Source organism: Colossoma macropomum, unplaced genomic scaffold, assembly GCF_904425465.1.
Source record: "Colossoma macropomum unplaced genomic scaffold, Colossoma_macropomum, whole genome shotgun sequence".
NCBI lineage: Eukaryota > Metazoa > Chordata > Actinopteri > Characiformes > Serrasalmidae > Colossoma > Colossoma macropomum.
The window spans coordinates 6,249,176-6,273,582 of record NW_023494803.1 but is presented as its reverse complement, the minus strand read 5'-3'; the positions used below and the strand labels follow the sequence as shown (position 1 = coordinate 6,273,582).

The 24,407-nt window shown below is 39.9% G+C and overlaps 1 protein-coding gene across 4 annotated transcripts in view; it reads right to left on the bottom strand.

Moving 5' to 3' along the window:
- The window catches only part of arhgef10 (Rho guanine nucleotide exchange factor (GEF) 10), a 153,032-nt gene that overhangs the window by 88,104 nt on the left and 40,521 nt on the right, over positions 1–24,407 (bottom strand). For 2 of the 4 annotated variants that reach the window (XR_005008541.1, XM_036593312.1), the window contains exons 6-15: positions 24,133–24,221; positions 21,749–21,805; positions 17,020–17,207; positions 15,650–15,766; positions 10,537–10,648; positions 8,337–8,449; positions 8,081–8,158; positions 5,482–5,661; positions 3,576–3,692; positions 1,799–1,891 (exon numbers count right to left, since the gene is read on the bottom strand). Coding sequence is in view for 1 of the 4 variants with exons in the window: in XM_036593312.1 (XP_036449205.1) it covers positions 1,799–1,891; positions 3,576–3,692; positions 5,482–5,661; positions 8,081–8,158; positions 8,337–8,449; positions 10,537–10,648; positions 15,650–15,766; positions 17,020–17,207; positions 21,749–21,805; positions 24,133–24,221 (1,144 nt within the window). In the remaining 3 variants the exon portion in view is untranslated. The remainder of the gene's footprint in view (positions 1–1,798; positions 1,892–3,575; positions 3,693–5,481; positions 5,662–8,080; positions 8,159–8,336; positions 8,450–10,536; positions 10,649–15,649; positions 15,767–17,019; positions 17,208–21,748; positions 21,806–24,132; positions 24,222–24,407) is intronic. The other 2 variants (XR_005008542.1, XR_005008543.1) reach the window with 2 other exon arrangements.

Sequence of the window (24,407 nt, the reverse complement as noted above, 5' to 3'; positions counted from 1 at the left end):
TTACAGAAGAAAGTAATTACAATAACAGTTCATAATGAACTGTTATAATACAACATAAATGATAATATGAAATAATGAAAAATTATCCATTGCACTTGTCTGATCATTCTGATTTAACTGTACTGAAGTTCTTGCCATCTTTTCCCATTTAGTTACGCATTTATATGCCTAAATAATCAGGCATTAACAATTTGCACACATATAAAACTAAAAGAATAATGTAAAATAAATGTCTGCACTGTTTACACTGAGCCAAGGGCAATGATGTACCATGTGGGCTTCTTCACTCTCCTCCAATTGGCTGCGTGTACACTGAAACACTGTCTATCACTGGTATACACACTGGTATACACATGCATTTTTTTTGCATACAGAAATGGTTCTTTAGACTGATAGAGAATGTGTTGTTTATGGTTCTATGCTTGAAAATGGTTCTATATTGTACCAAAATGCTTCAAAATGCTATAAACCATATACATTACATTCTCCATTAATCTGAAAGATCATTTCACCATGCAAAGAACCATTTTTTTCCCCAATTTTCTTCCCAATGCAGTCGTATAGTTAGGACTCTCCCAGTCATGCAATACCACCAGTGCTAGGAGGGTGAAGGCAAACACAGGCTTCCTCCGAGACCTGTGAAGCGCCACTACATCTGTTCGAACTGCTGCTAACACAACGTCATTGGACAGCTGAACACACTTGGAGGAGAACACTAATCGCCAGTTCTGTTACGCCAGCTAAAAGATGCCTGCGCTGACTAGTATCGTGCTGAGTGATTAGGGGGAGATGAAGGGCCATCCTACCCACTCAGAGAGCGAGGCCAATTGTGCTATCTTGGACTCCTGGCCACAGACAGCTGTAGCATCACCAGGGATCGATCGAACTTGCGATCTCCTGATGATAGCGCCAACGCTTAGACAGTTGTGCCACTCGAAAGCCCCTGCAAAGAACCATTAAAACATGAAATGGTTCTATATATAACTCATGGTTCTAAAGAACCATTTCCTCTACTAAAAAACCCTTGAAGAACCCTCTTTTCTAGCTGCATATAGCAAAACAGCTGACACAGCCACATTTAAAAAGTCCATATCATGGAAAAAATAATTTTCCTTCCTTTTAAATGAAACTGTTTGAGGTAGAAGGTAAATATTGCTAAAGTTTCAAAATGTACCATTTACTTAACAGTCCAAACACTCCATACTGGAAAATTAAACCTCCACAGCCAGCTTGGAATTCATATTTTGATGCCACATAAGCTGGTTAATTTACATATATTTGCATATCCAGCCCATTGCATTTTAGCTCCACCCATTCACACTGAAGTTATACAGAGTGTTTCAGCCTGGACTGCTTTCTGAGACCCAATAGAGGGTATCCAATGAGAACGGAGCTCATTAACATATCAGTCTTAAACACATGTAACAAGCCTTTTTGATGAGAGAGAGAGAGAGAGAGAGAGAGAGAGAGAGAGAGAGAGAAAAAGAACAATAAACGGTATAAACAGGTTGAAAAATGGTCATGTATCAATGAATTATGACTGTTTTGGTACATAAAACATTACAAATGTCACAAACAGACATCAGGAAAATGAATAAAACACAAAAAAGTTATAATGCAGTCTTTGAAGAATTACACCATGACTACCGATCCTTCTTATAGAATGAGGCATGTGGAAGGTCATTAGTTGGTCACAGAGCAGTCTTAGGCTAAGAGGGTCAGGAGAACTAGCTCTGAGAATCTGGCCCCAGGTTTGTAATGCAGAGCTGAGGTTGGTGTGGGTGTCTGTATGTAATACCTGCAGGAGCAGAATGAACTGGGGGAACCTCTGTATAGGTTTCATCATAAGGCCGTAGAGTGTGACTCGATCTCGGCTGCACTCCTGACGTTGCTGGGAGACAAAGTCAGAAGGTATCGTTATGACCTGCCATCTTTATTCAAGACAGTAACCATAGCTGTGTTACAATTCAGGGGCTGCGTCCTTCGGAGGCTGCTTTGAAGGCTGACTGCGTCACAGCGGCGCGACTAGGCTGTCCCATTTCAAAGGCTCATATGCAGCCGAGAAATGTGTCCTCCTTTTCCATGGCAAAGAAGTATACAAAGGGTGGATCCTTTGCCAGCCAACATATCCTGAGGTTCACTGTGTGCCAGGGAGGATTTGAGAACATCAGCAGAGGAGCAAATGGTGGCTGAGGACACACTTTAAATGTGAGTATTGGGTTTAAACTGAGTCGAATAGCTAATGATACCAAGGCGAAAAAAAGCCAATGTCGTCTGAAGCAAAACTTAGCAAAACGCTAATGTTTTGTTTTGTTTTGTTTTAGAGAGCAAGCAGCTGAGAAAGAGAAGCATCTCCAGCTCTAATTAATGAAAAAATAAAAAACTAAAATCTAACTTTCTGGCTCTGTCTTTAAAGAATTTTAAAAGAACTTCACAGGAGCAGCGTTTCGTGATGCAGCGGTAAGGGCAGGAACAGCGGTGCTGTGACGCAAACAGGAAATCCGTCTCACTTCAGTTCAGCCTTCGTAGACCGCGTCCTTTGAAGGATGCAGCCCCTAAATTGGGACACAGCCCCTGTCAGTACCATGCTGCAGCAAGAGTTATGACAGGAGTGGACAATATGGCAAAAATATAATAGCACTTGACATTTTCATGATCATAATGATATTTTGGTGTGAAATGTTTGATAATTTGGAACAGACACAATCCACTGAGCATGTTTAACTAAATGCTTCCAAAAATTATGATTACAATCTTTTTATCCTTTTACATTTCAAATAGGGACAATTTTTCTCTCTTGGAATCCTGGCGTCATCACGATTAACAATGAGGTGAGATCTTAGATCAATAGTAGGTCTGAAAGATCATTCTTTTATAATTATTTTTAGATTAGATTTTTTTTTATATTGGAATTAATTGCATTGTTCATGCATCAAGCCGTTCCTCATGACAGCCTTGGCGCTTAACTTCTAGAAAATAAGTGCAATTTAAATCACAGCGTTGCTCAGAATAATCACAATTTCATATTTTCCCCAAATCATTCGGCCCTAAAATATACATCACTTAAGAGCTGCTTCTAAATCTCCTTTTAATAAAACACAACAAATGTTGTGGGCGTGGTGACAATACCCACAGTTTGCTGAGAAAAGCTTCTGTGATGTCATTTATTGAAAGGACCCTATCATGTTATCATATTGGCTACCCCTATTATATGACATTAAGATGCACAGAGAGACTTACCATTAATGTGCCATGAACAGAATAAGCACTGGTGTTCACTGCATTACAAAACAAGGTAAAACAGAACTCTGGTTCAGATCAGGGCTTCATCCAACATATCTTCCATTAAGGCGCTATTCAAAGATTATCAACTTTTTGGACAGTTTTTTAGGAAACTGAACCATGTGACTGCCTGTCAAGGAACCAAGCGCAGTCATAACGGCTAAGAAGTTACACTGGTTTATCCACAACAATCCACACAGCTTTATTTAAAAGCCATTTATGCATAGTTGTGTGTACCTAAGCACAGTTAATACTCTTATAGTGATTTATAAGCACATGTATGTTTCTCTGACCTTGAGGAAGTCCAAGAAGCAGGGTTTAGAAGCACAGGCCTTTCTCACCACCTCCATAGCCGTACTGAAGTTATTCACATACTCGCTGTACGCGTCTAGCACCATGGACTTGGAGAACTGAGGAAGGAGGAATGAGATAAAGAAATATTAAGAAAAGTTACAATAAAGCTAAAAAGCTGTACGGTGTAAATTCAGGAAGGATAGAATTAACTTAACAAGAAACCCAAAGATTCCAAAATACTCAACTGAGGGAAAAAAAAACTACTAAGAAAGCTTTTAAGCAAACTGTGGTTTTCCAAAAAAAAGCAAAAGGGTTAGTGAGAGAATGTAGCATTTTTAAAAGGCACTTAATGACTCTGTGCACATAGTTTGGTAAAAAACAATTACATGGAATGAGACTGAATTGGATCCACATTTAGCAGCCTAAAGGACTATTTACACATAAAAAAACACATTCACAACCACATACAAGTTAACGCTGTCTTTCACAGCCACATAAAATCTTCATTCAAAGCCAGCCAACTTTTCTGCACTAAAGATGCATTAAAAAACAATCTACCAATCAGATTCAGGGTTGAAGTCATGAAACACACATAAAATGAGCATCATAATAGTGGCAGAACAGCTCGTCTTGCTTGTGTCAGAGCACAAAAGTTTATACAACTAGCAATTATGAAAACGCAGAGGTTAAACAAAAGACATGGTGGTCAGTAACAAAGTCTGGGAATGACTAAGTACTTCAGCGACTCTTTAAAGCTGTTTTTTGTATATCTTGGTGTTTTCTAGCCTGTTCATTTACAGCCTTTTTTAATACATTTGGACGTAGTTGCAGTGCTTAAAACAAAAATGATAAATTAATCCTCTATTGCACGATTCTGCCTCAGGGCAACAAACTCATTTTCCTCACTTTCCAATAACATTATACATATTTAAAGACAACAATAGGGTTAACAATAAAGGGAAATGTTTGAGTAAGTCAATAAAAAAGCATGTGCTTGGTCATAATATCTCTTAGTGGGAGCATTTAGACCTCTTTTTAAAACACTGAGTGTCAATTTTTTTGTTGCGAGATGTTGCAGAAATATGTTTGTTGTCTAGAAGCAACATTGTGCGACAGTGGAATGGATTCAGCCAGCCACAAGCCAGATCTAAACTTTCATGGAACACAACTCTATTTCATTTCTTCCCATTGTTGCTTCAAGACAACATACTCTGAAAGAACCCCTGCACACATTATTATTTTTTTAATGTTCTTGAATTTAATAACCAGGTCTGAAAAAATAAATCAAGGACGATTTTATGCAAGAAAAGATTAACTGATTTTTTTTTAAATTGCTCTCATAATGCGTGCAGTAGAGGGTTAACTGTTGCTACTGCTTGAGAACTCCACTTCCCTTCCTCTTTGTGCATTCTCCAAATTCTAGAAAAGACTTCCAGTATTTTATAAATTGCATCTGTTTTTCATGATGTGATCAGGCTTTAAGTGTGGTGCTCAACAGGTTTTTCAGTTTTAAAAAGCAGTGCATAATGTACCTGTCACTGAATCACAACTCTGAACTGCCTTTGAGTCCCTTTTACAAGTAATCCTGAAGCATGGGTGATAGAAATCCATCTCTGCTGGCTGCAGAAGAGTTCATATTGAGCAACATTCTTTGAACTAAAAGGCACTATTGTTGTGAACCATAGGAGATGAGGAGTGAATAATGGAAGATGCTCTCCAAAGCAGGTAATAATGACATTACTGTGAATTCCGGCAATTCTAATGCGCTACGATCATTCAGAGCTCTCCAGAGAGCTCTGAATATACAAACTAAGCGCTGCACAGCTGGATATGGACAGATGTTTGAATGTGTGCGTGTTTCACTTTTCCCATGAAAATCGAGCCCCTTTTCTATGCAGAACTGACCGAGGCCACAAACACGTCTCCAATGGTTTGCAGGTTGTCCCAGTCGGCCACTCGGCTGGCCAGCGCGATCTGGAACAGGGCGTGACACTGCAGGATCTCCCGCACGCGATAAAACACCATCTTGCATTTTCTCTCACTCAGCATCCGCGGCTCGATCTCCAGCAGAGGCTTCTCATACTGCTGCAACAGAAAACAGAGACAGAAGACTTAAAGAGATGGTTTAGCCAAACGTCAAAATTTATACAGCTTTCCACTTATCCTAAATTTCAGAGATGTGGTTGGTGTCCTAAATCTGGTTTGAGAGTTTATCACCAATAAGTGATGGAAGCTTATAGCCACCTGTTAGCATTGTGCAAACTGCATGCCTAAGTCATCATCCAGTGGCCTCAAACTGTGTCAAACTGTTATGTAATCTCAAATAGACTTGCTTGTGGTTTCTGACACTGTACAACACACTGTTCTCTTCAGTAATTCAGTTTGTTAAATTCTGATTCCAGTCAAAACAGCCAGAAGTTATTTATTTTTCAGCATGAGGCAGAGGCCACTAATAGGTGGACCGCTGTCCGAGTCCGGACCCAGACGCTGTCCTATGCGGACCTGAACCTATAACCGATAAACTATTATTTCATTTCGACTGGGTGGTCCTATTTTAACCGGCGTAGCTTCTAGCCTTTATGGTACCACTTTAGCGGCCCGGGAGACTCACAGACCAATCGCATGCGTTGTAATATATCACACATGACGCTACTCAGCCAATCAGACCTGTGCATTACGATGAGCACTGAGACTCGAGCGAGTGAGCACACACAGAGGAGGGAAGAGGTGAGAAACAGCAGTCAGAGAAGAAAGTGAGTCAGACGGAAGTTATTTCACATGACGTGCTCTAAAAAGAGAAAACTGACTATAAATGTGTTGAAATATGACTGAAGTGTACTTTATTTGACTTGACATTCAGTTTGTCGACTACATAAGACGTTGATATAACTACTAGACTACTTACAGTATATAGTATACTGCACTGAATCAGATGCAAGTTGGACATTATGATGTTCTGGACCTTTGCTTGACGATATTTTCTCTAATTGGAGCTTACTGAATTTTAATTAAAGACCCCTGGCATGAGGGGGAAAAAGCAGAAAGCCTCCAAGACCTCCAAGAAGTATAAAATCAGCATTTAGTGATGAGCATCAACCATCAGTAAAGCATGGTGGAGGATTTGTGAGGTTTAGTGCAAATTAAGGGATGTATAAGGGATATATATGATTTATTTTTTAAAAAAAGGCATCAGAAGCATCGATTAGTCCAAAAAAAAACACATTATGTAACACCCTCTGGAAAATGTCTGACTGGGAAGAAATGAAGTCAACAGCAAGATGATGACCCCAAGCACAGCTCAGAAGATCGAGACATACTTGTACTTATCAAACAGATCTAAACAACGGGCTGACCATCCCAGAGCCCACACCTCAACATCACTGAATGTGACTGGGAATGCATGGATTGTGAGAAGCAGAAAATGCAACCAGCTTCTAAGACTGAACTTTGGAGGTGTGAAAAAACATGCCTGCAGATTTCTTTAAAAAACTGAACGCTTCTTAAAGTCTCCTGAAAAGAAACTAAAAGTGTGGACACTCTGAATACTGTGTAAACTGAGTAATTTTCTATTTAATATATGACTGCTGTGAGAACAAAACCTTGTATCTCCGAAATGGTAACTTTACAGAAGAATGAAAAAACATACTTTACTTTTAATGAAAGTCAATGGAACCAGACTTTTTTTCCAAGCAATTCTGGGTCGTTTCTTTTGATCCATTGATCATGAAATTCACACATAATGTAAACAAATTATGTCAAAAACTCAAAAATTAAGATGAGGTTTTGCTCCGACAGCAGTGAATGTTTTCTTTTTTCCAAACACTGAAAACTGACTAACTTGTAAATGAAATAAATGAGGGTGAGCTCTGACTACTGTACAGTCACACTTAAAAAAGATGGTTTTTTTAATAGTTCTTTAGTAAAGTTAATGGTTCTATAGAGAACAAAGGACACTTAAAGAACCCTCTGCATGATTAAACAGTCCTTTGCATCAAGAAAATGTTCTTCAGATTGACTGAGAATGTGCTGTAGACTGTTCTATATAGAACCTTTTTGAAAAAGGAATGGAAAAGTTTGTAACGTCCAACATGGCGGAGCAGAAACTGGTCTGCAGAGGAGACAAAGTTTATGATCTGATCTTTAAAAGACGTCAGTGGGACGGACGTCCAGCTTACTTTAATAAGTACATGTGAAGTACGTTTTCCCTGGTCTGACATCATTTTAAAGGAATTAAAAACACAAGCACTGCTGCTCGTCTCAGTCTGACTGGACTCACGCGATGTTTGTTGTCATGGTAACGTCTACACTAAGTGGTTCTCTACGCATGCATGCAATTTTGGATCGAATTACTTGTAGTGTGCATGAAAACTGAGATTTTCCATCAGATTGTTGAGTAAAATGAGCATTTAAACACCTCAGTCTTCATCTGTAATCAGAATGCATTCAATCAGATTGACAAAAATTGGATTGACAGGAAAGTAACACCATGAAGACACGAAGATACCTCTAGTATTCGCCTCAGCGCCTCCAAGTAATTCTTCTCGCTCTCTAATATTGATTCCAGGATACATCTTCTGACCACCTGTTGGTGTGGAAATACAAAGAGAACTCAGATTCTGTTCATCTAAATGGTTAAACAAAAGCCTGGGAGCAAAACTGAGAGACTGCTGTGTGTACATGTGTGTCTGCTTGTGCAATCGTCCTGTCAGGCATCAATCTGCTCATTTAGCATACATGCACAGTACGTGCTCTGCGTATACCTGTTGTTGAGAGAGGCCCTCGGGGGCGGGGCCTAGCACTGGCTCTACATTAAAACACTCCACCTCAATGAAGAGCTCGGACTCTTCTTCCTCAAAGCAGGACGTCTTCCTCTCTAACACAGCAGAACACAGACATGAGTTTAAAGTGGGAAAAATGTATGCAGTGCAGTTTAGTTTAGCATTGTGAGTGTTTTCTTTCCTGATGTAACTTAAGGGTCTTTCTAACAGTTTCAAATGGGAGGTGAGACTCACTCGAAAATACAATAAAACTGTGATGGTGACTAAAAACAATATCTCTAAGTTATTAAACTCTCTGAATCTAGATTTCGTGACTCCGTATATGAATAAGAGGGCTACAATCACATATCTAACTACAGCTATATAGGACACATAGGCAGCTGAACTTCAGCCTGATTAATAATACATTGCTGCCACCTATTGGATGCATTTTGAACTGCAGTGACAAGCTTACTTAAAATTATGGTTAACTATGAAATGTAACGATTATTTTTTTAAAAGGTGAGTTTGAGAACAAGAATTCAAAGCAGAGGTGGACATTATGACGGTGGATATCGTCCATACTTAAAGAGTAATGACCAGCTGCCTGCTTCATTGCAAAGAGAACACAGTTAGTCCTATTTATTTGGACTTATTGCAGTACATTATGTGAAACCTAAAATCACTGAGCTTTTAATATGTCTGTGCGTGATACGTATTGTGTATTGTGAAAATGTCTTTAAAAACCATGTTAAAATATATTTGTCACATCGCCTACCCCTTATTCAAAGCCTGTAAAATCTCGTTTGTGCCAGCCCTAGCTGCTAGGTAGGGTAGTATTTCTGTATAAAGGACTGTTTCAAGAAAAGACTGCACCAGAATGTCATTTAGCAATTCCAATCACTTAAAGTACATGTTTACACCTATGGAGGAAGGCCTTGTGGCAGCTCCCAGATGCCAAGGAATAAAGCAATCTCGGTAACACTTTCTATGAATGTCACGTTTGTAAGCATCTATAAACACATTCATAACATGATATAATGCATTCATAAGGCATCATAAACATGGCTATAAATACTTATAAAAAGGCACAGTATAGCCATGCTTATTATGCATTATGAATTGTTAACATAATGCATTATAAGTAATATTCATAACAAATTATAAGAGCTCACAAGCTGTATTTGTCTGCTGCAAGTAAAGAGAAGTGTACTGTACTAAAGCCTCCTCCAGTGTTAAGAGTGAGGCTTCAAGTTGAAGTATTTACTGAAGGATTTACTGAAACACTAAAACATTCACAATAAAGCACATTACAGGCTTCAAATGTCAGAGTTTAAACTAGTGCTGCATCAGTGTTTTACCCAATGTGGGAAAGTCAATGTACACCACCGTTAGCTTGGCACTAACGTAACACTGCATATCCAATAGAATGCTAGCAGAAATTAGCATCACTTGATGTTAGAACCAGTGAGGGTAACAAATTAAAATGACAGCACTCTACTATCTCGCCTCTCCCTCTCCAGGCCTTCACTCCACAGTAACTTTACGCTCAGTGTGACGTCAGAGCGGGTTCAGGGGAGGGGCTGATGAGTACTTGGTTTGCTGTGGTGTAGTGTAACATTTAAAGTGACAGTGCTAGGTAAGAAAAGCACAGGGCTAGATGTCCACGGGTGTAAATCAACTTTGTATCTGTCTTTACTTCACACTCTCCAAGCTGGGACTGACTTCTTTGGCACTGACAGTATAACATGTCATTAATACTACTTATAATGCATTATATTAACAATTCATTATGTATAATAAACATGGCTATAAAGTGTAATTCAGTGTAATTCATTTTTATAAATATTTATAACCATGTTTATAATGCCTTATGAATGCATATTATAAATGTGTTTATAGATGCTCACAAATGTGACATTCATAGAAACTGTTACAATCTCATGTTAAAATTGATTGGAAATTGAATCAGATTGAGGGACCCAAGCATACTCAAGCATTAAATAAAATATCTGTATCTGAATCCCATGCTAACAAACCTGACTCTAAAATCCAAACGTCTTTTGTTCGGATTGTCAAGTCAGGTGTTTGAGCACTGGACTGGAACTAAACAGCAGAAGTGAAGACGTCTATGTGAGGGGCTGAAAACAGTAAACAGGAAAAAGAGTATAAAGATGAGGCAAACACTGTGCAGTGCCCCTACCATGGCAGAAAGACTTGGTCCGAATGAAAGACTTTCCCTTCTTCACCGCAGCTTTAGTTTTCTCCAGGCCATCTTTGGTCCCATGCTTAGCTGCCTTCACCAGCTTTTGCATCTGTTCCATAACGACAAACACTCATTAGTCCTGCAGTCTGGCAACAGTGCACAGATAGGACACCGCAAAGCCATCTTGGGAACCATTAGTCTTGTTACTATGTTTAAATCCCAACTGTGGACCACAGCACTTCTTTTTGCTTCGAATAAAGATTCCTTGTTCAATTGAATCAGATGTATGTAGCTTGCTAATGTTTTCGCTAAAATGGCAAGTCTCAATTCGGTTCAGCAAAGAAGAGAATGAGCAAGGATGAGATAAGAAAGAGAGACTATTTCACATTACACTGCGCAGCTGTGGCCCACACTGAAGAACTTTGGTGTAGATCAGAGTTTCCAAACTCCAATCCTACAGGCCCACCTGTTTCCCTGCAACATTATTAACTTATGACCCTGACCAATACCTGAGTCAGGGTCATTTTCATGAAACTGCCTTAAACCATGTCCATAAATGTATGAGAATCATAATTGTTATGCAGATACACAATGTTTATTTCAGTTAGTAGATCAATTCGAGCTCTAAAAGGTGCAGTAAAATGTGACGTTTCAATTCAATGTGATATTTTATCTCGATTCTCATTACTACATTTGGACCCCTTTGTTTCTCATTGTCCTTTTTTTGCTGTTATTAAACTGAAGATTTTTATTGCTTTTACCCATTGAATCTCTTAATGATGTCTTTGTAAACTCTAAAGAGGTAAATCCAAACAACAAATGTTATATCACACAAGTGAAGTGGACACGTTTCTACACTTACTGTCCATTTTATCGGCTCCACTTACTATATAGGTGCACTTTGTAGTTCTACAATTACAGACTGTAGTCCATCTGTTTCTCTGCATACTTTGTTACCCTGTTCGTCAATGGTCAGGGCCCCACAGAGCAGGTACTATTTGGGTGTTGGATGATTCTCAGCACTGCAGTGACACTGGCGTGGTGGTGGTGTGTTAGTGTGTGTTGCGCTGGTACAAGTGGATCAGACACAGCAGTGCTGCTGGAGTTCTAAACACTGTGTCCACTCACTGTCCACTCTATTAGACACTCTTACCTTGTCAGTCCACCCTGTAGGTGTAAAGTCAGAGACGATAGCTCATCTGCTGCTGCACAGTTTGTGTTGGTCATCCTCTAGTCCTTCATCAGTGGTCACAGAATCCTGGATATTTTTGTTTGGTGGACTATTCTCAGTCCAGCAGTGACACTGAGGTATTTAAAAACTCCAGCAGCACTGCTGTGTCTGATCCACAGACTAACACACCACCACCACGTCAGTGTTACTGCAGTGCTGAGAATGATCCACCACCCAAATAGTACCTGCTCTGTGGGGGCCCCGTGAGGGTCCTGACCATCGAAGAACAGGGTGAAAGGGGGCTAACAAAGTATGCAGAGAAACAGATGGACTACAGGAGTTCTAGCTTCTTAAAATTCTAGCTCAATGAAGTGTGTCAGAGCAGGAGCTGTGCAGGCGGACGTCAGGACTGAAGTTGAGAAACCCTGCTTTTAAAAAAACAAAAAAAAACAGTGATTGTATAAAAAAATACATTTATATTAATGTATAAAACAGATCTCCTCCACCAGCTGATATGAGAACAGACACAGGGGAAAATGACCAGAGTGGAAAAAAGCATATTAAACCAAAGAAAGAGCGACTGCAACAGCAGCTCAACCTGCCAAGACCCCTCCGAGACACCGATACAGTACATCTCTAGGAAAGATACGTATTATTGTGTAGGACTATAATCATTATCTAAGCCTGGAGACTCAACATAAATGAAACTAGCTCCTTGGCTAAGGGCAGCAGGTTAACATTTGAAAATTCAAAAAGTTTTGCATATACCCAAAACTGGGAACCATATATACCACATAAGACCCATGTTCTTCCATATTAGTTAACCCCTAAACTGCTGGAGCAGTCAGCAAGAGTTATGGTTTACAACATGAACTTAGAGTAACCGGCAACATTTAAATGACATGCAAAGCGACATGAATGACGAGGACCAACAAAGACTACACCCACTATACCAAACACAGGCACGCAGACACAGACAGACCCTACCCTTGCATGCTTACACTCCTACTGCTACGAGCTTTGAGGCATGGATGGTACAGGCCAAGGATGAAGGTATTAGATGCCATGTTAAAGTGGGCTGAACACAAGAGGGCAACCCACCACCATCAGAGGGTAAAAAGAAAGAGTTTGGTGAAAAATCACATTTTCACAACGTCCCCATTACCTGAAATGTAGTCGATCAGCCAAGACATGTTTGGTGTTTGAAGTCTGCTTCTTTAGTTTTGAGCTGGAGCTGCGAAGCTAATGTAGCTAACGAGTAACTGAAGCTTACAGATCTGCTTGGTTTCAGACACTGTAAGTGGAAAAGCAATAATACATAGCTAAAGACAGTGGTAGCAGGAATCGTGAAGCCATAATTTTGTGTATTTTTATTAATAATAGTATGTAATACAGCGTCAGTTAAGGCGCTAATATTTGAGGTCAGTGTGTGTTGATCAGTAGTGGACAGTGAAGCACCTTTTGAGTATCTGTCCGCTCTTAATCGTTCTTCAAAGGTTCTTTCGTAAAAAATGTTTCTATACGGAACCATGAACACTCAAAGAACCTTTTGCATGGTTAAAGCGTTCTTTGCATTGTGAAAGTGTTCCTCAGATTGATGGAAAATGTGCATGAATGTGCTACAGATGATTCTATATAGAACCTTTTTGAAAATGGTTCTAAATAGCACCCAAAAACGTTCTTTTACTGTTTTAAGCTCGACAGTGTAACAACAGAAGAATGCTTTTGGGTGCTATATAAAACCATTTCCAAAAAGGTTCAATACAGAATCATCTACAGCACTTTCTTCATCAATCTAAAGCACAATTTCATGATGCAAAGAACCCTTTAACCATGCAAAAGGTTCTTTGAGTGTTCATGGTTCTACATAGAACCATTTTCTTTGCTAAAGAACCATTAAAAGGCCATGTTTGTTTAAAGAGTACCTTATTACTTGTTTAAATTTTTGTTTTTGAGATTTAAGTAAAATTTTCTTTCTCTTTTGCATGAATGGGTCATAACTTGTTACTCTAAAGTGAGACACAACTTGTTTTTTATTAATTTCTGAACAAAAATGATTCACTCAAATTAAAGTAAACCACTGATAATGTACCTTTCACTAAACCCCTCCTATTAATGTTGATTGTCAAACTGTAGCTAGACCCAGGCACCTCTGACAAGTTTACACAATTTAACGCTACGCCATAACGTTGCATGTTGGACACCCAGCAATAAGAGTTTTCCTAAACCAAAGACACAAACAGTCTTATCACTCAGAATTAGTAGGATAGGCTGCTCTAAAGCCAGACATACACTGTGCGATTCTGGAAATCCTGTTCTTTGGTGACAGCACACACTGCATGTTTGAACAGACCATCATGTACAGCAAAAACGTCTGATTTATATCCTCACGCTATATGAAAACTGTCTGAGACTGCCCTGTATATTGACCATCTCCAATAAAGCTGTTTCACTGAAAACAACTCACCAAGCAAAAATATTGAGAAACTGAGCTACAGCAGTTTCGGTGTTTTGTACCACACTATGCACTGAAAATAAAACCAGGAGGGACATGGTAGGGCAATACAGACTATCTATGGCCTATTTTGTAGAGAATTTTAAAAAATATGTACTAACTTTTATACCTTGCAATACCATTTAGCCACACAGAGTACAGCTGGTATATATGAACCTTATAACATACAAAGTCAACTTTTCATCTGCATTTTGTTCCTCGTGCTCACCTGTGCAGAGTGGTTGTGTTTATGTGGTTTATGTTTGACTACCAGAGACTGTTTAAACTGCAACACAAGCTACCAAAATTTCGGACATGTAAGAAATCCACGCGAACCGTTCGACTGCTCAAACAGAGCATGTCTGGGCAATTAACTGCCCTCACTCCTCATACTACATATCAAACGATGACTGACAAAGCTAAAATTCAGCCTGGCCCTGAAGTTTAGTTGGTGATGACCAAATTGGACTAAAATCACAGTGTACGCCTGGCTTGAGGTGCCTGCAATAAGATGTGGATTCTACCCTTTTTAACTGTTATGTGTGCATTTAGTCTCTATTAAGAAGTGGCCCAATCCCATTTTCCCCACTTAGCCTTACCCCTCTGTTTTGCATGTTCATGTCTAGGGGTAGGGTGTCTCGCTTTTTGTTGAGATAGAGGGGTAAGGCGAAGTGTTAGGGCTACACGGCCCTCCAAACAGAGTGTTATGACAAAAAAAGGAAAAAGTGGCAAGATGGCTGCACAAGAGACCAAAAAGTACAATAAACATTATAATAACCACTGTATTATCTTAGTTTAATGTCGTTTCAATGTATATTGAATGTCCTTTTTTTCATAACAATCGTAAAAAAAAAAATTGCTAATAGTATGCTGATGTCTCACTAGCTAGCTAGCTAAATTTCCTATTCCACCTTAAATTCCACCATTTAAGGTGGAATGGGAAAATTCTAACAAGAAGCTGGCGAATAGATGACTTCAGCTTCACATCACTGAAGAATTAGGGGTGGGCGATAATAAATCATTTGAAGGCGTATGATTCCCTAAATGTAACTAAAGTCCAGCAGTTAGGAGCTGAACTTTTCATTAATCCCATTTAGATTACAACCACTACCGCTTGTAACTCAGTTCCAAGGGGCAAAGTGACACTCAAGGGGCAGGGGTAAGAATGAGAAAAGGGATTGGGCCTATGTTGAGTTTTAAATGCCATGCTTGACAGCTTGTCAAGGGGTAACAACAGCAACCAGGGGATGAGTTTAGCAAGTGGTCAGTTGTGCAAAGCAAACTTCAGACACCAAACATGCCTTAACTGCTCACCTGGGTTAAGGGGACAATTGCATAAACTTAAACTTTTCCCCAAACTATCGCTTTAAACAGGGAAAGGAAGACCTGGACGAACAGACAGACGGTTTAGGCTGGTGGGATGATATAGTCTCTATGGTCTTTACCTTCTGTTCATGTTTGTGTCTGAGCTGCTGGAGTTCTACTGTCCCCACTGCATTTGCCATTAGATCTCTCACCTTTTTCTCATAGTGCTCTTTCAAACGCGTCAGATCTTGAGACAGCTGCACAGAGGCAGAGCGGGAGTTACCTCACACGTACTCCAGAGCGCTGACACACGCACACACATTCACTTCCTGAGGTAGTCATCCTCATTCGCACTCACTGACTGTCACTGACTCATCCACATCCATTCACTGTCCGTCTCTCTCTCACATAATACTGACACATGTGCAAACACATACAGACACATACAGACACAAATCCCTGAGGGTGAACAGAAAGCAAAGCAGTGTTTCTGAACTGTAACTCCGGCACTTCCCAGACTCAACATCCCTAAACCTGTGAAAATAAACCGGTTCTGAATCTCTACACCAGCTCAATATTATTCTACACCCTCACTGGTGCTGCTAATACAGGCAGCTTTACAGGATGTTACGCTCTGAATGACTGAGAACTACATTTTGTTTTCATAATTTGGCATAGAAACAAATACCACAAAGATGAAAACAAAGGAGGGATGACTCACATTCCCAAGCTGAGGGAAAATTAAATAAAATATTTTACAGATCTTCCGAGTATGAAGGAATGGGGGCTGAAGGCTGCTGCAAGTATGAGGCAAAAAAATTACACTTCACTCTTAAAAATGATAGATCTTCATGGTTCTTCATAGAACCATGAATACTCAAATAGCCCTTTGCATGATTGAAGAGTTCTTTGCATCACTAAATGTTCTTCAGATTGATGGAGAATGTGTTGTAGATGGTTCTGTAAAGCACCTTTTCAAAAAGGGCTCTAAATTGCACCAAAAATAGTTCTTCTATCATTATGATGTACAATACAAGGACCCTTTTTGGTGCTATATAGAAGCCTTTTCAAAAAGGTGCTACATAGAACCACATTCTCCATCAATCTGAAGAACACTTTCACAGTGTAAAGCACACTTTAATCACTCTAATGTGCACTTAAATCATGCACAATGTCGAAAGCTATGCTCATTTTCACAAGGGAAGGTGCTCTACAGTGTTCGAAAGCCTGACAACATATTTATCTCACCCAACATATAGATTACAAAACAAATATACTTATATACAAATATACTTAAGTGCATCCTGAAGCTGCTTTTTCTGACATTTAAACTGCCCAACTTGGCTGGCAAGCAGAACAGAGCGAAACTATTTTGCGATTAATGACACCATCATCAATCGGCTGTGTACAGGATGTACAAGAAAACAATTTAATATTGTTTCTTGTCATGTAGCCAGTCCCAGCGCATGCAGTTGTGAGTTTTGTACGTTAGGAAGAGTAAAATACACACGTGTGTTTTCTTGCTTGGCGGGCGTCCGCGGACAAAGGCGCTCGGGAGTCCGTTCTCTGCATGACCGTTCTCACCATCACTGCCCTCCTCATAGCTCTCAAACTCACTGGAGCTCCAGCCGTTATCCAGGGAACTACTGCCGCCCTCCTCCCCCAGCTCCACGTCATCGTAGATCATTTCATCTGGGTCTGACAAACAAACATATACAGTCAGTCATATTTGGCAACTTCTTTTCAGTTAGAAAATCAACAAAACATGCAATTTGATTAGGGACGCCCAAACTTTTGCATATGACCAGAAGCCCTGGATGAACAGAGAGGTTCGCCTTCTGCTGAAAGCAAGAGATGCTGCCTTCAGGTCTGGAGATCAGGAGGCTTACAGCTCAGCCAGAGCCAACCTCAGAAGAGGCATCTCAAAGGCTAAACACTGTTACAAACAGCGGATTGACAAACAGCACTTCAACTCCTCCGACCCCCGGCGTATGTGTCCAGTCAATTACTCACTTTAAACCCAGTACTGTGCCCCCTACCAACTGTGCCTCACTACCCCGATGAGCTCAACCACTTCAATGTTCACTTCGACAGGGGAAATAAGGTGGTCTTCTCCAAAACAGATTCACCACCTAATGAGCAGCCACTCACCGTCTTCACCACGGATGTCTGTCACACTCTGAGCAAGGTGAATGCACGAAAGGCAGCTGGCCCTGATGGAGTACCTAGTCGTGTGCTAAAAGCCTGTGCTAAGCTGCTGGCTGGGGTCTTTACAGACATTTTCTATCTGTCGCTGGCCCAGGCAGTTGTCTCGACTAGCTTCAACACTGCCACCATTGTGCCAGTGCCAAAGCATTCGACTGCTTCAGCTCTGAATGACTTCTGCCCTGTCGCACTCACCTCCAAGTGCTTTGAAAGACTAGTTCTTTCTCATTTTAAGTCCTGTCTCCCTGTTACGCTGGACCCACACTAATATGCCTACTGCTGCAACAGGTCAACAGCGGATGCCATTTCCATGGCGCTTCACACTGTACTGACCCACTTGGACTGTCAAAACTCACATACCAGAATGCTGTTCATTGACTTCAGTTCAGCATTTAACATTGAAACCCCTCCAAGCTGATCTTAAAGCTTAGCCAGCTTGGTATCAGCACATCTCTGTGCAACTGGATTCTGGACTTCCTGACTGTTAAACTCTTCTCCTGCCCCATCACCCTGAACACCAGCGTGCCACAAGGCTGTGTGCTCAGCCCTCTTCCGTTCACCCATGACCGTGCAGCACCTGGCGGCATGGTGTGAGGACAACAATCTGGCGCTCAACACCCAGAAAACTAAGGAGATCATAGTGGACTACAGGAGGGGTAGGAGCCAGGCGCACTCCCCATCTACATCAGACGATCTCATCTGGTCTCTAAACTCCTCCATCATGTAACAGCGTCTTTGCTTCCTACAGAGCCTCAAGAAAGCTCACCTGTGTCCCGGGATACTGGTGAACTTTTACCACTGTACCACTGAAAGCATATTCACCAACTGCATCTCAGTGTGGTATGGCAATTGCTCCACATCTGACCGCAAAGCGCTCCAGCAGGTGGTGAAAACTGCCCAACGCATCACAGGTGCCCAGATACCCTCCACTAAGAACATTTTCCATAAGCGCTGCCTGGGCAGGGCGAGGAACATCAGTAAGGATGTTTCTCATCCTAACCATGGACTTTTTACCCTTCTCCTATATGGCAGGTGTTACAGGTGCCTCCGCTCCCGCATCAGCAGGCTCCACAACTCCTCACTTTAACTGTATCTTTGCACTCACTGTACTGAACTGTACTTTATATCCTGGTATTATTGCACTATTCATATTTGCACAGTCTATATCTGCACTATTCATATTTGCACAGACAATTACTGTACAAGTTTTCTCTGCATACTTATTTTTTCCATATGCTGCTCTCACAGTACATACTACCTACATTCGTACACTCTGCACTCACTCTGTATGTATGTATATTATATTTACACTTGCATATCTATATTTTTATACCACTATATACCGTCCTTCTGCACTTCATATGTAAATAATACTGTATTTTGCACTTCTGGTCAGATGCTAACTGCATTTCATTGGCTCTGTACTGTACTCTGCACAATGACAAAGTTGAATCTCATCTAATAGAATCTAATGACCGCACACACAGGCATGGCAAATTTATGTATACAGTATATATCATAAACAATTGTAATCCAAAGTGCTTTAACATCAAGAGATAATAATACAAACATTAACAGAGATGTAATTAAATGAATTAAAAGATTAATGGTACAAATATTTACCAATCCATAATAAATGAAATGTACAATAATAAAGTAAAAGAGATCAAATATGGTGCAGAGCAGGTACTAAAAGTTCACACTTAAGCAAAACTTCTATTGTTATTATTGTTGTTGGGATCTTGCCATCTTGTTCCCAATGTTGTTGCTATTCACTTTCCCTTTTGAGAAAATGAAACTAAACCCTGAAGGATTACTAGAGTGGTATTATTAGAATATTTCCTGACTGCATAAGCATGAGAATAAGTCACAGCTAATGCTGAGTGGACAAATTTCACCACCCACAGGGTTTCGTCTGTAGTTTCAGAAATGCTTTTGCTTTGTAAATCAGTTCCATCTGAGCCTACTGTCCACTTCTGTTTGGTTTCATAGCTGTTTGCAGGCTGAGTTTAGATCCTCCATTAAAGAAACACTGTGACCAAAATAAAAAACTAACCATCACTATATCTGCTGTAAACAGGCCATCTCACGTCTTAAGCGGTGCTGCTCTACTCACTTAAAAATGATGGTTCTTTAAGGGTTCTTTAGTAAGGAAACTGGTTCTGTATAGAACAGTGAACACTCAAAGAACCATTTACTCAGGCATCATGAAATGGCTCTTCAGATTGATGGAGAATGTGCTGTAGTTGGTTCTACCTAGAACCTTTTTAAAAGTGTTCTATATAGCACAACAAAGAGTTCTTCTATTGCTACGATGTCAAACTTGTTACAATAGAAGGACCATTTTTGGTGCTATATAGATTCATTTTTAAAAAGGTTCAATGTACAACCATGTACAGCACATTCTCCATCAATCGGAAGAACCATTTCACCATGCAAATTCATTTTAAGTGTGTAGACTTTAGAGTGAGATTTTTCAGTTTAAAGACTACACACTGAAAAAAGATGGTTCTTCAAGGGTTCTTTAGCACAGAAACTGGTTCTATGCAGGACCATGAGCACTCCAAGAACCCTTTTCTTCAGATGGATGGAGAATGTGCTGTAGATGGTTCTACATAGAACATTTTTGAAAAAGGTTCTATAAAGCACCAAAACGGGTTCTTCTATGATTACAAGCTTGATATTACAACAACAGCAGAACCCTTTTTGGTGCTATATAGAATCCTTTTCAAAAAGGTTCTATATAGAGCCATCTACAGAACAATCTCCATCAATCCGAAGAGCCATTTCACCACGCAAAGAACCCTTTAATGACACAAAGGGTTCTTTGAGTGTTCATGGTTCTATATAGAACCATTTTCTTTACTAAAAAACCCTTAAAGTACCATGTTTCTTTTTTAAGAAAGTAGGAAATGATTATGTATCTTGGAAGTAGAAGGAACTTCTGAAAAACTACAGCTGTTTTGGGTGGATTTTGGGGGCCGTCTGAAATGTTTGTTTTTTCCATTGCTGGAAAACGCAACAGGAAATAGATACACACTTAAAACACTTAAAAAAGGTGGTTCTTAATGGGTTCTTTGTTAAGGAAAATGGTTCTATATGGAACCATGATTACTCAAATAACCCTTTGCATCATTAAATGTTTCTTTGCATCAAGAAATCATTCTTCAGACTGATGGAGAATGTTTTGTGTGTATGGTTCTATATAGAACCTTTGAAAAGGGGTATTCTATGGCTACAAGCTTGATATCATAACAACAGAAGAACGCTTTTTGGTGCTATATAGAACCCTACCTCAAAAAGGTTCCATACAGAACCATCTACAGCACAATCTACATCAATCTGAAAAACTGTTTCATGACCATCATGCATCCTTTATGCTTTATTACCTATTTTCTTTACTAAAGAACCTTTGAAGGACCATGTTTTTAAGAGTGTATTGAATGTTACCGCTAGGTATTTATTAGCCTATAGCTCAGTGGGTGGCTCGGTGGTTCCCAACCCAGCCCTCAGGGTGACCCCAGAATGGTCCACATTCTTGTTCCATCCCATGTGGGCCTGAGGACTGGGTTGGGACCATTAGGCTAGGCAAACAGTCAGAATAGGCTGCGCATAGTCAGCTGTACCATGTGTTTGTGTAATGCTATTATAGTGAGAGAACACTGATGGACAAAAATCTGAAAACTATATAAACTGTCAAACCAATGAGGCTATGGGATACAGCGCTGTGCTACAGAATACTACATAACATGACAAACAACATTAAATCCTAGTTAGTCAGAATGCCCCTTTAAAGAGCGTTAAAAGTAACTTTTGCGCAATGACATAACTCCTAATGCATTATGGTACGTAATTCTGGCAAATAAATTAGATTTGGACACTATGACTTTCCATTTGATTACTTACAGAGGCAGAATTTAAAAGGGCTAATATGCAAAGACAAGATGTGAAGAAAAGCAATGAAATGCAGAAGTGAGCTTCCCTACAGTCAGAGAGTCAGAGAGACAGAGAGAGCTGGAGTGAGAGACACTGACCTGTAGTGGATCCAGAATTCTCTTGAGGCACATCATCATAAATAACTTCATCTGGGTCTGAAATACAAACGCAAACAAACGTCCTAAAAGCTCTCGTCTCTATGTGTAAAAGATAAAGACAGCGGGTTTTTGTTTGTGCTGATCATGCGACAGTCTGACTTGAGCGGATGCTGCCGCTGTGAAGGAAAGCCCAGTCGGTGGAGCACTTCCTCTGCAGAAGGGGAAGGAAGCGGGTCTGGGAATTCACTTCAAGAAAAGGAAAATGAGAAAAGAGGGCTAAGAGTTTCTGTAAAACTTTCCTCAAACACAGCTCTCCCCAGCTGTCCTCAGACTCATCTGTAGCAGACATGAGAACTGATCTAACGACTATTTGTATCTGGTAATGAGCATTAGTAATTAGTGAGGACTTCCTGTAAAAAGCTGTAGCACTGTCCCATAAAGGCTCTACTAAGGGTGCCTTTCACGTCATTGGAACGTTGCATGAAATTTGAGATGTGAAGGATAATAAGATGGCGAGTGAAAACACTGATGTGAATGGTGTTTTTAATGAAATGCTGTCCTGCAAGCAAAAAAGTGCTCAAGTCACTGAAAAAGAAACACCCTGAATTTGACTTACACAATCTTAGACAGACACACAACTAAAGAAATATGGTACTGTATATTTTACTGTACATTTTATTGGCCTTTTCAAACAACGTGTAGCAGTAAGTTTCATCACTGATGACCTCAGTCTATAAACACAGGTAGGCTTGTCATGATCATGAAATTTAAGCTGACAATTAATTGCCATATAAATAATTGCCATTAATAATTTAATTGTCTTTTTTTGTTTATTATATGCAACTATTAAACACAAGCCTAAAATCTCCCTATACTTGACACTGATTGGCTGTCAATTTGGTGGGTAGCCTTTTCCGTTTGAATGGAGAAAAGTGAATGAATTCATTTCGCTGCCACTATATTATATACATCATAAACGTTTCAGCATGTTTATGCATTTTTAAGTTGAATTTTGACGTTTTCGCTGGACTAAATCACAATTAAATATTTCATCTTGTCCTCTCCTCATGTGCTACCGTGGCTTGTTGTTGAACTTCTCTCCCAGTTCTTTTTCTTCTTCTGTTGTATAATGGCTAATGATAGCCTGCTTCAACTTCCTGTAATTGGTCCGAAAGTCTGAGCCAATCAAACCGGTGTTTTCACACTGCAAATGTAGCGAATCATAGTTCAGTTTAATCCAGACTGAGATCGCCTCTTTCGGTCGGGCCAAACTTTGGTCCTTTGGTCCGGACTATGGTCCGAGGCACCTTTCACACCTGCTGTTTTGGTTCAGACCAAACTGAAAAGTCTGAAGGTCTAGACCAAACGAGGCGTGAGTGCACCCTAAATGTGTTACAGCACCAATCAGAAGAAATGTGTTTCCTGCTTTCTTTCATTTACATGTATTTGCGTCAACCCAGCTGATGAAAAGGCACCCATTTCACATTCTGTTTGTTGTGAAGCAAACACGACTGTCAGTTAGTTAACAAGTTGACAACAGTGGAGATTCTGTACTTGTGATTAGCTTAACCTTTTTAACTCCAAAACGCACTTCATCATGTTCTTTACTTCATAACTTTCATATTTCATAAGCTTCATTCAAAGGGTGGTGTCATATGAGAGCTGTAACAGTTTCTTTCCAGTCAAATAGATGGGTAATTTTAAAACTTTATAACAAAAGAAGCTGAACTCACAACTTTTTGTTCTACTGAAAGTCGACCCATTTTTCCACGAATCTGAACTATAAACTGGATCTCAGATGGCGTCTCTTCAGTGATCTGCTCTGTAAAAATTATTTTTATAAAAAAATACAAAGAGCATCTAAGATTTTTGGCTTTCAGCAGTAAATTGTAAGCATGTAGGATTAAGTTTATGATCATAAAACATATTTTCTGTTAATTCGAGGAAAACTTTGAGGGAAAAAAAACATGTATTTCAGGCAGTTACTGAACAATTTGCCTTAAGATTTGGGCATGTAAATTCAGATGGAAAAACCGAAATATACCCACGAGCACAAGAGGTTAAATAACTGCGTTCACCTGAAATAATTACGATAAGCTCAAATAATCACGATCAGGTGATTACATCAATATACTGACAGGCTGAACCCAAAGGTTGCCCTAGAAATATAAAATGTGGATTCCAACCAAGAAAATGGAACGACACACTGAATGATCACTAGAATGCCATTTTTAGAATATTCCCAGAATATTCCCAGAAGCATGGGAATAAGTCACAGGTAATGCTGACTGGACATATTACAGCACCCACAAGGTACAGAGCCACTCAAAAAAGTTTGGAACAAAACGCTGCTATTTTTACGCCGTCATTAAATCGAGCCTTACTCTCCATCCAGGCTGTGTTGGCAGGGTCCGAAACCCACTTAGTCAGAGCGTCTTCCTCCCTTATCACTGGATACTCTTCACTGAAGACACTGCAGCGAAACAAAAAGTACCCACATTACAGCTGTTCAGGGAAGCATCACATGAAGGAGAACCATAACACCTGATGAAGGAGAATTAATCAAATTTAACATGAAAACTTTCTGTAGATTCCATTTATTCAATTATTGTGTGTGTCAAAGAATGTTCAGTTAGTGAAAATACAGTTAGGGCGGGCT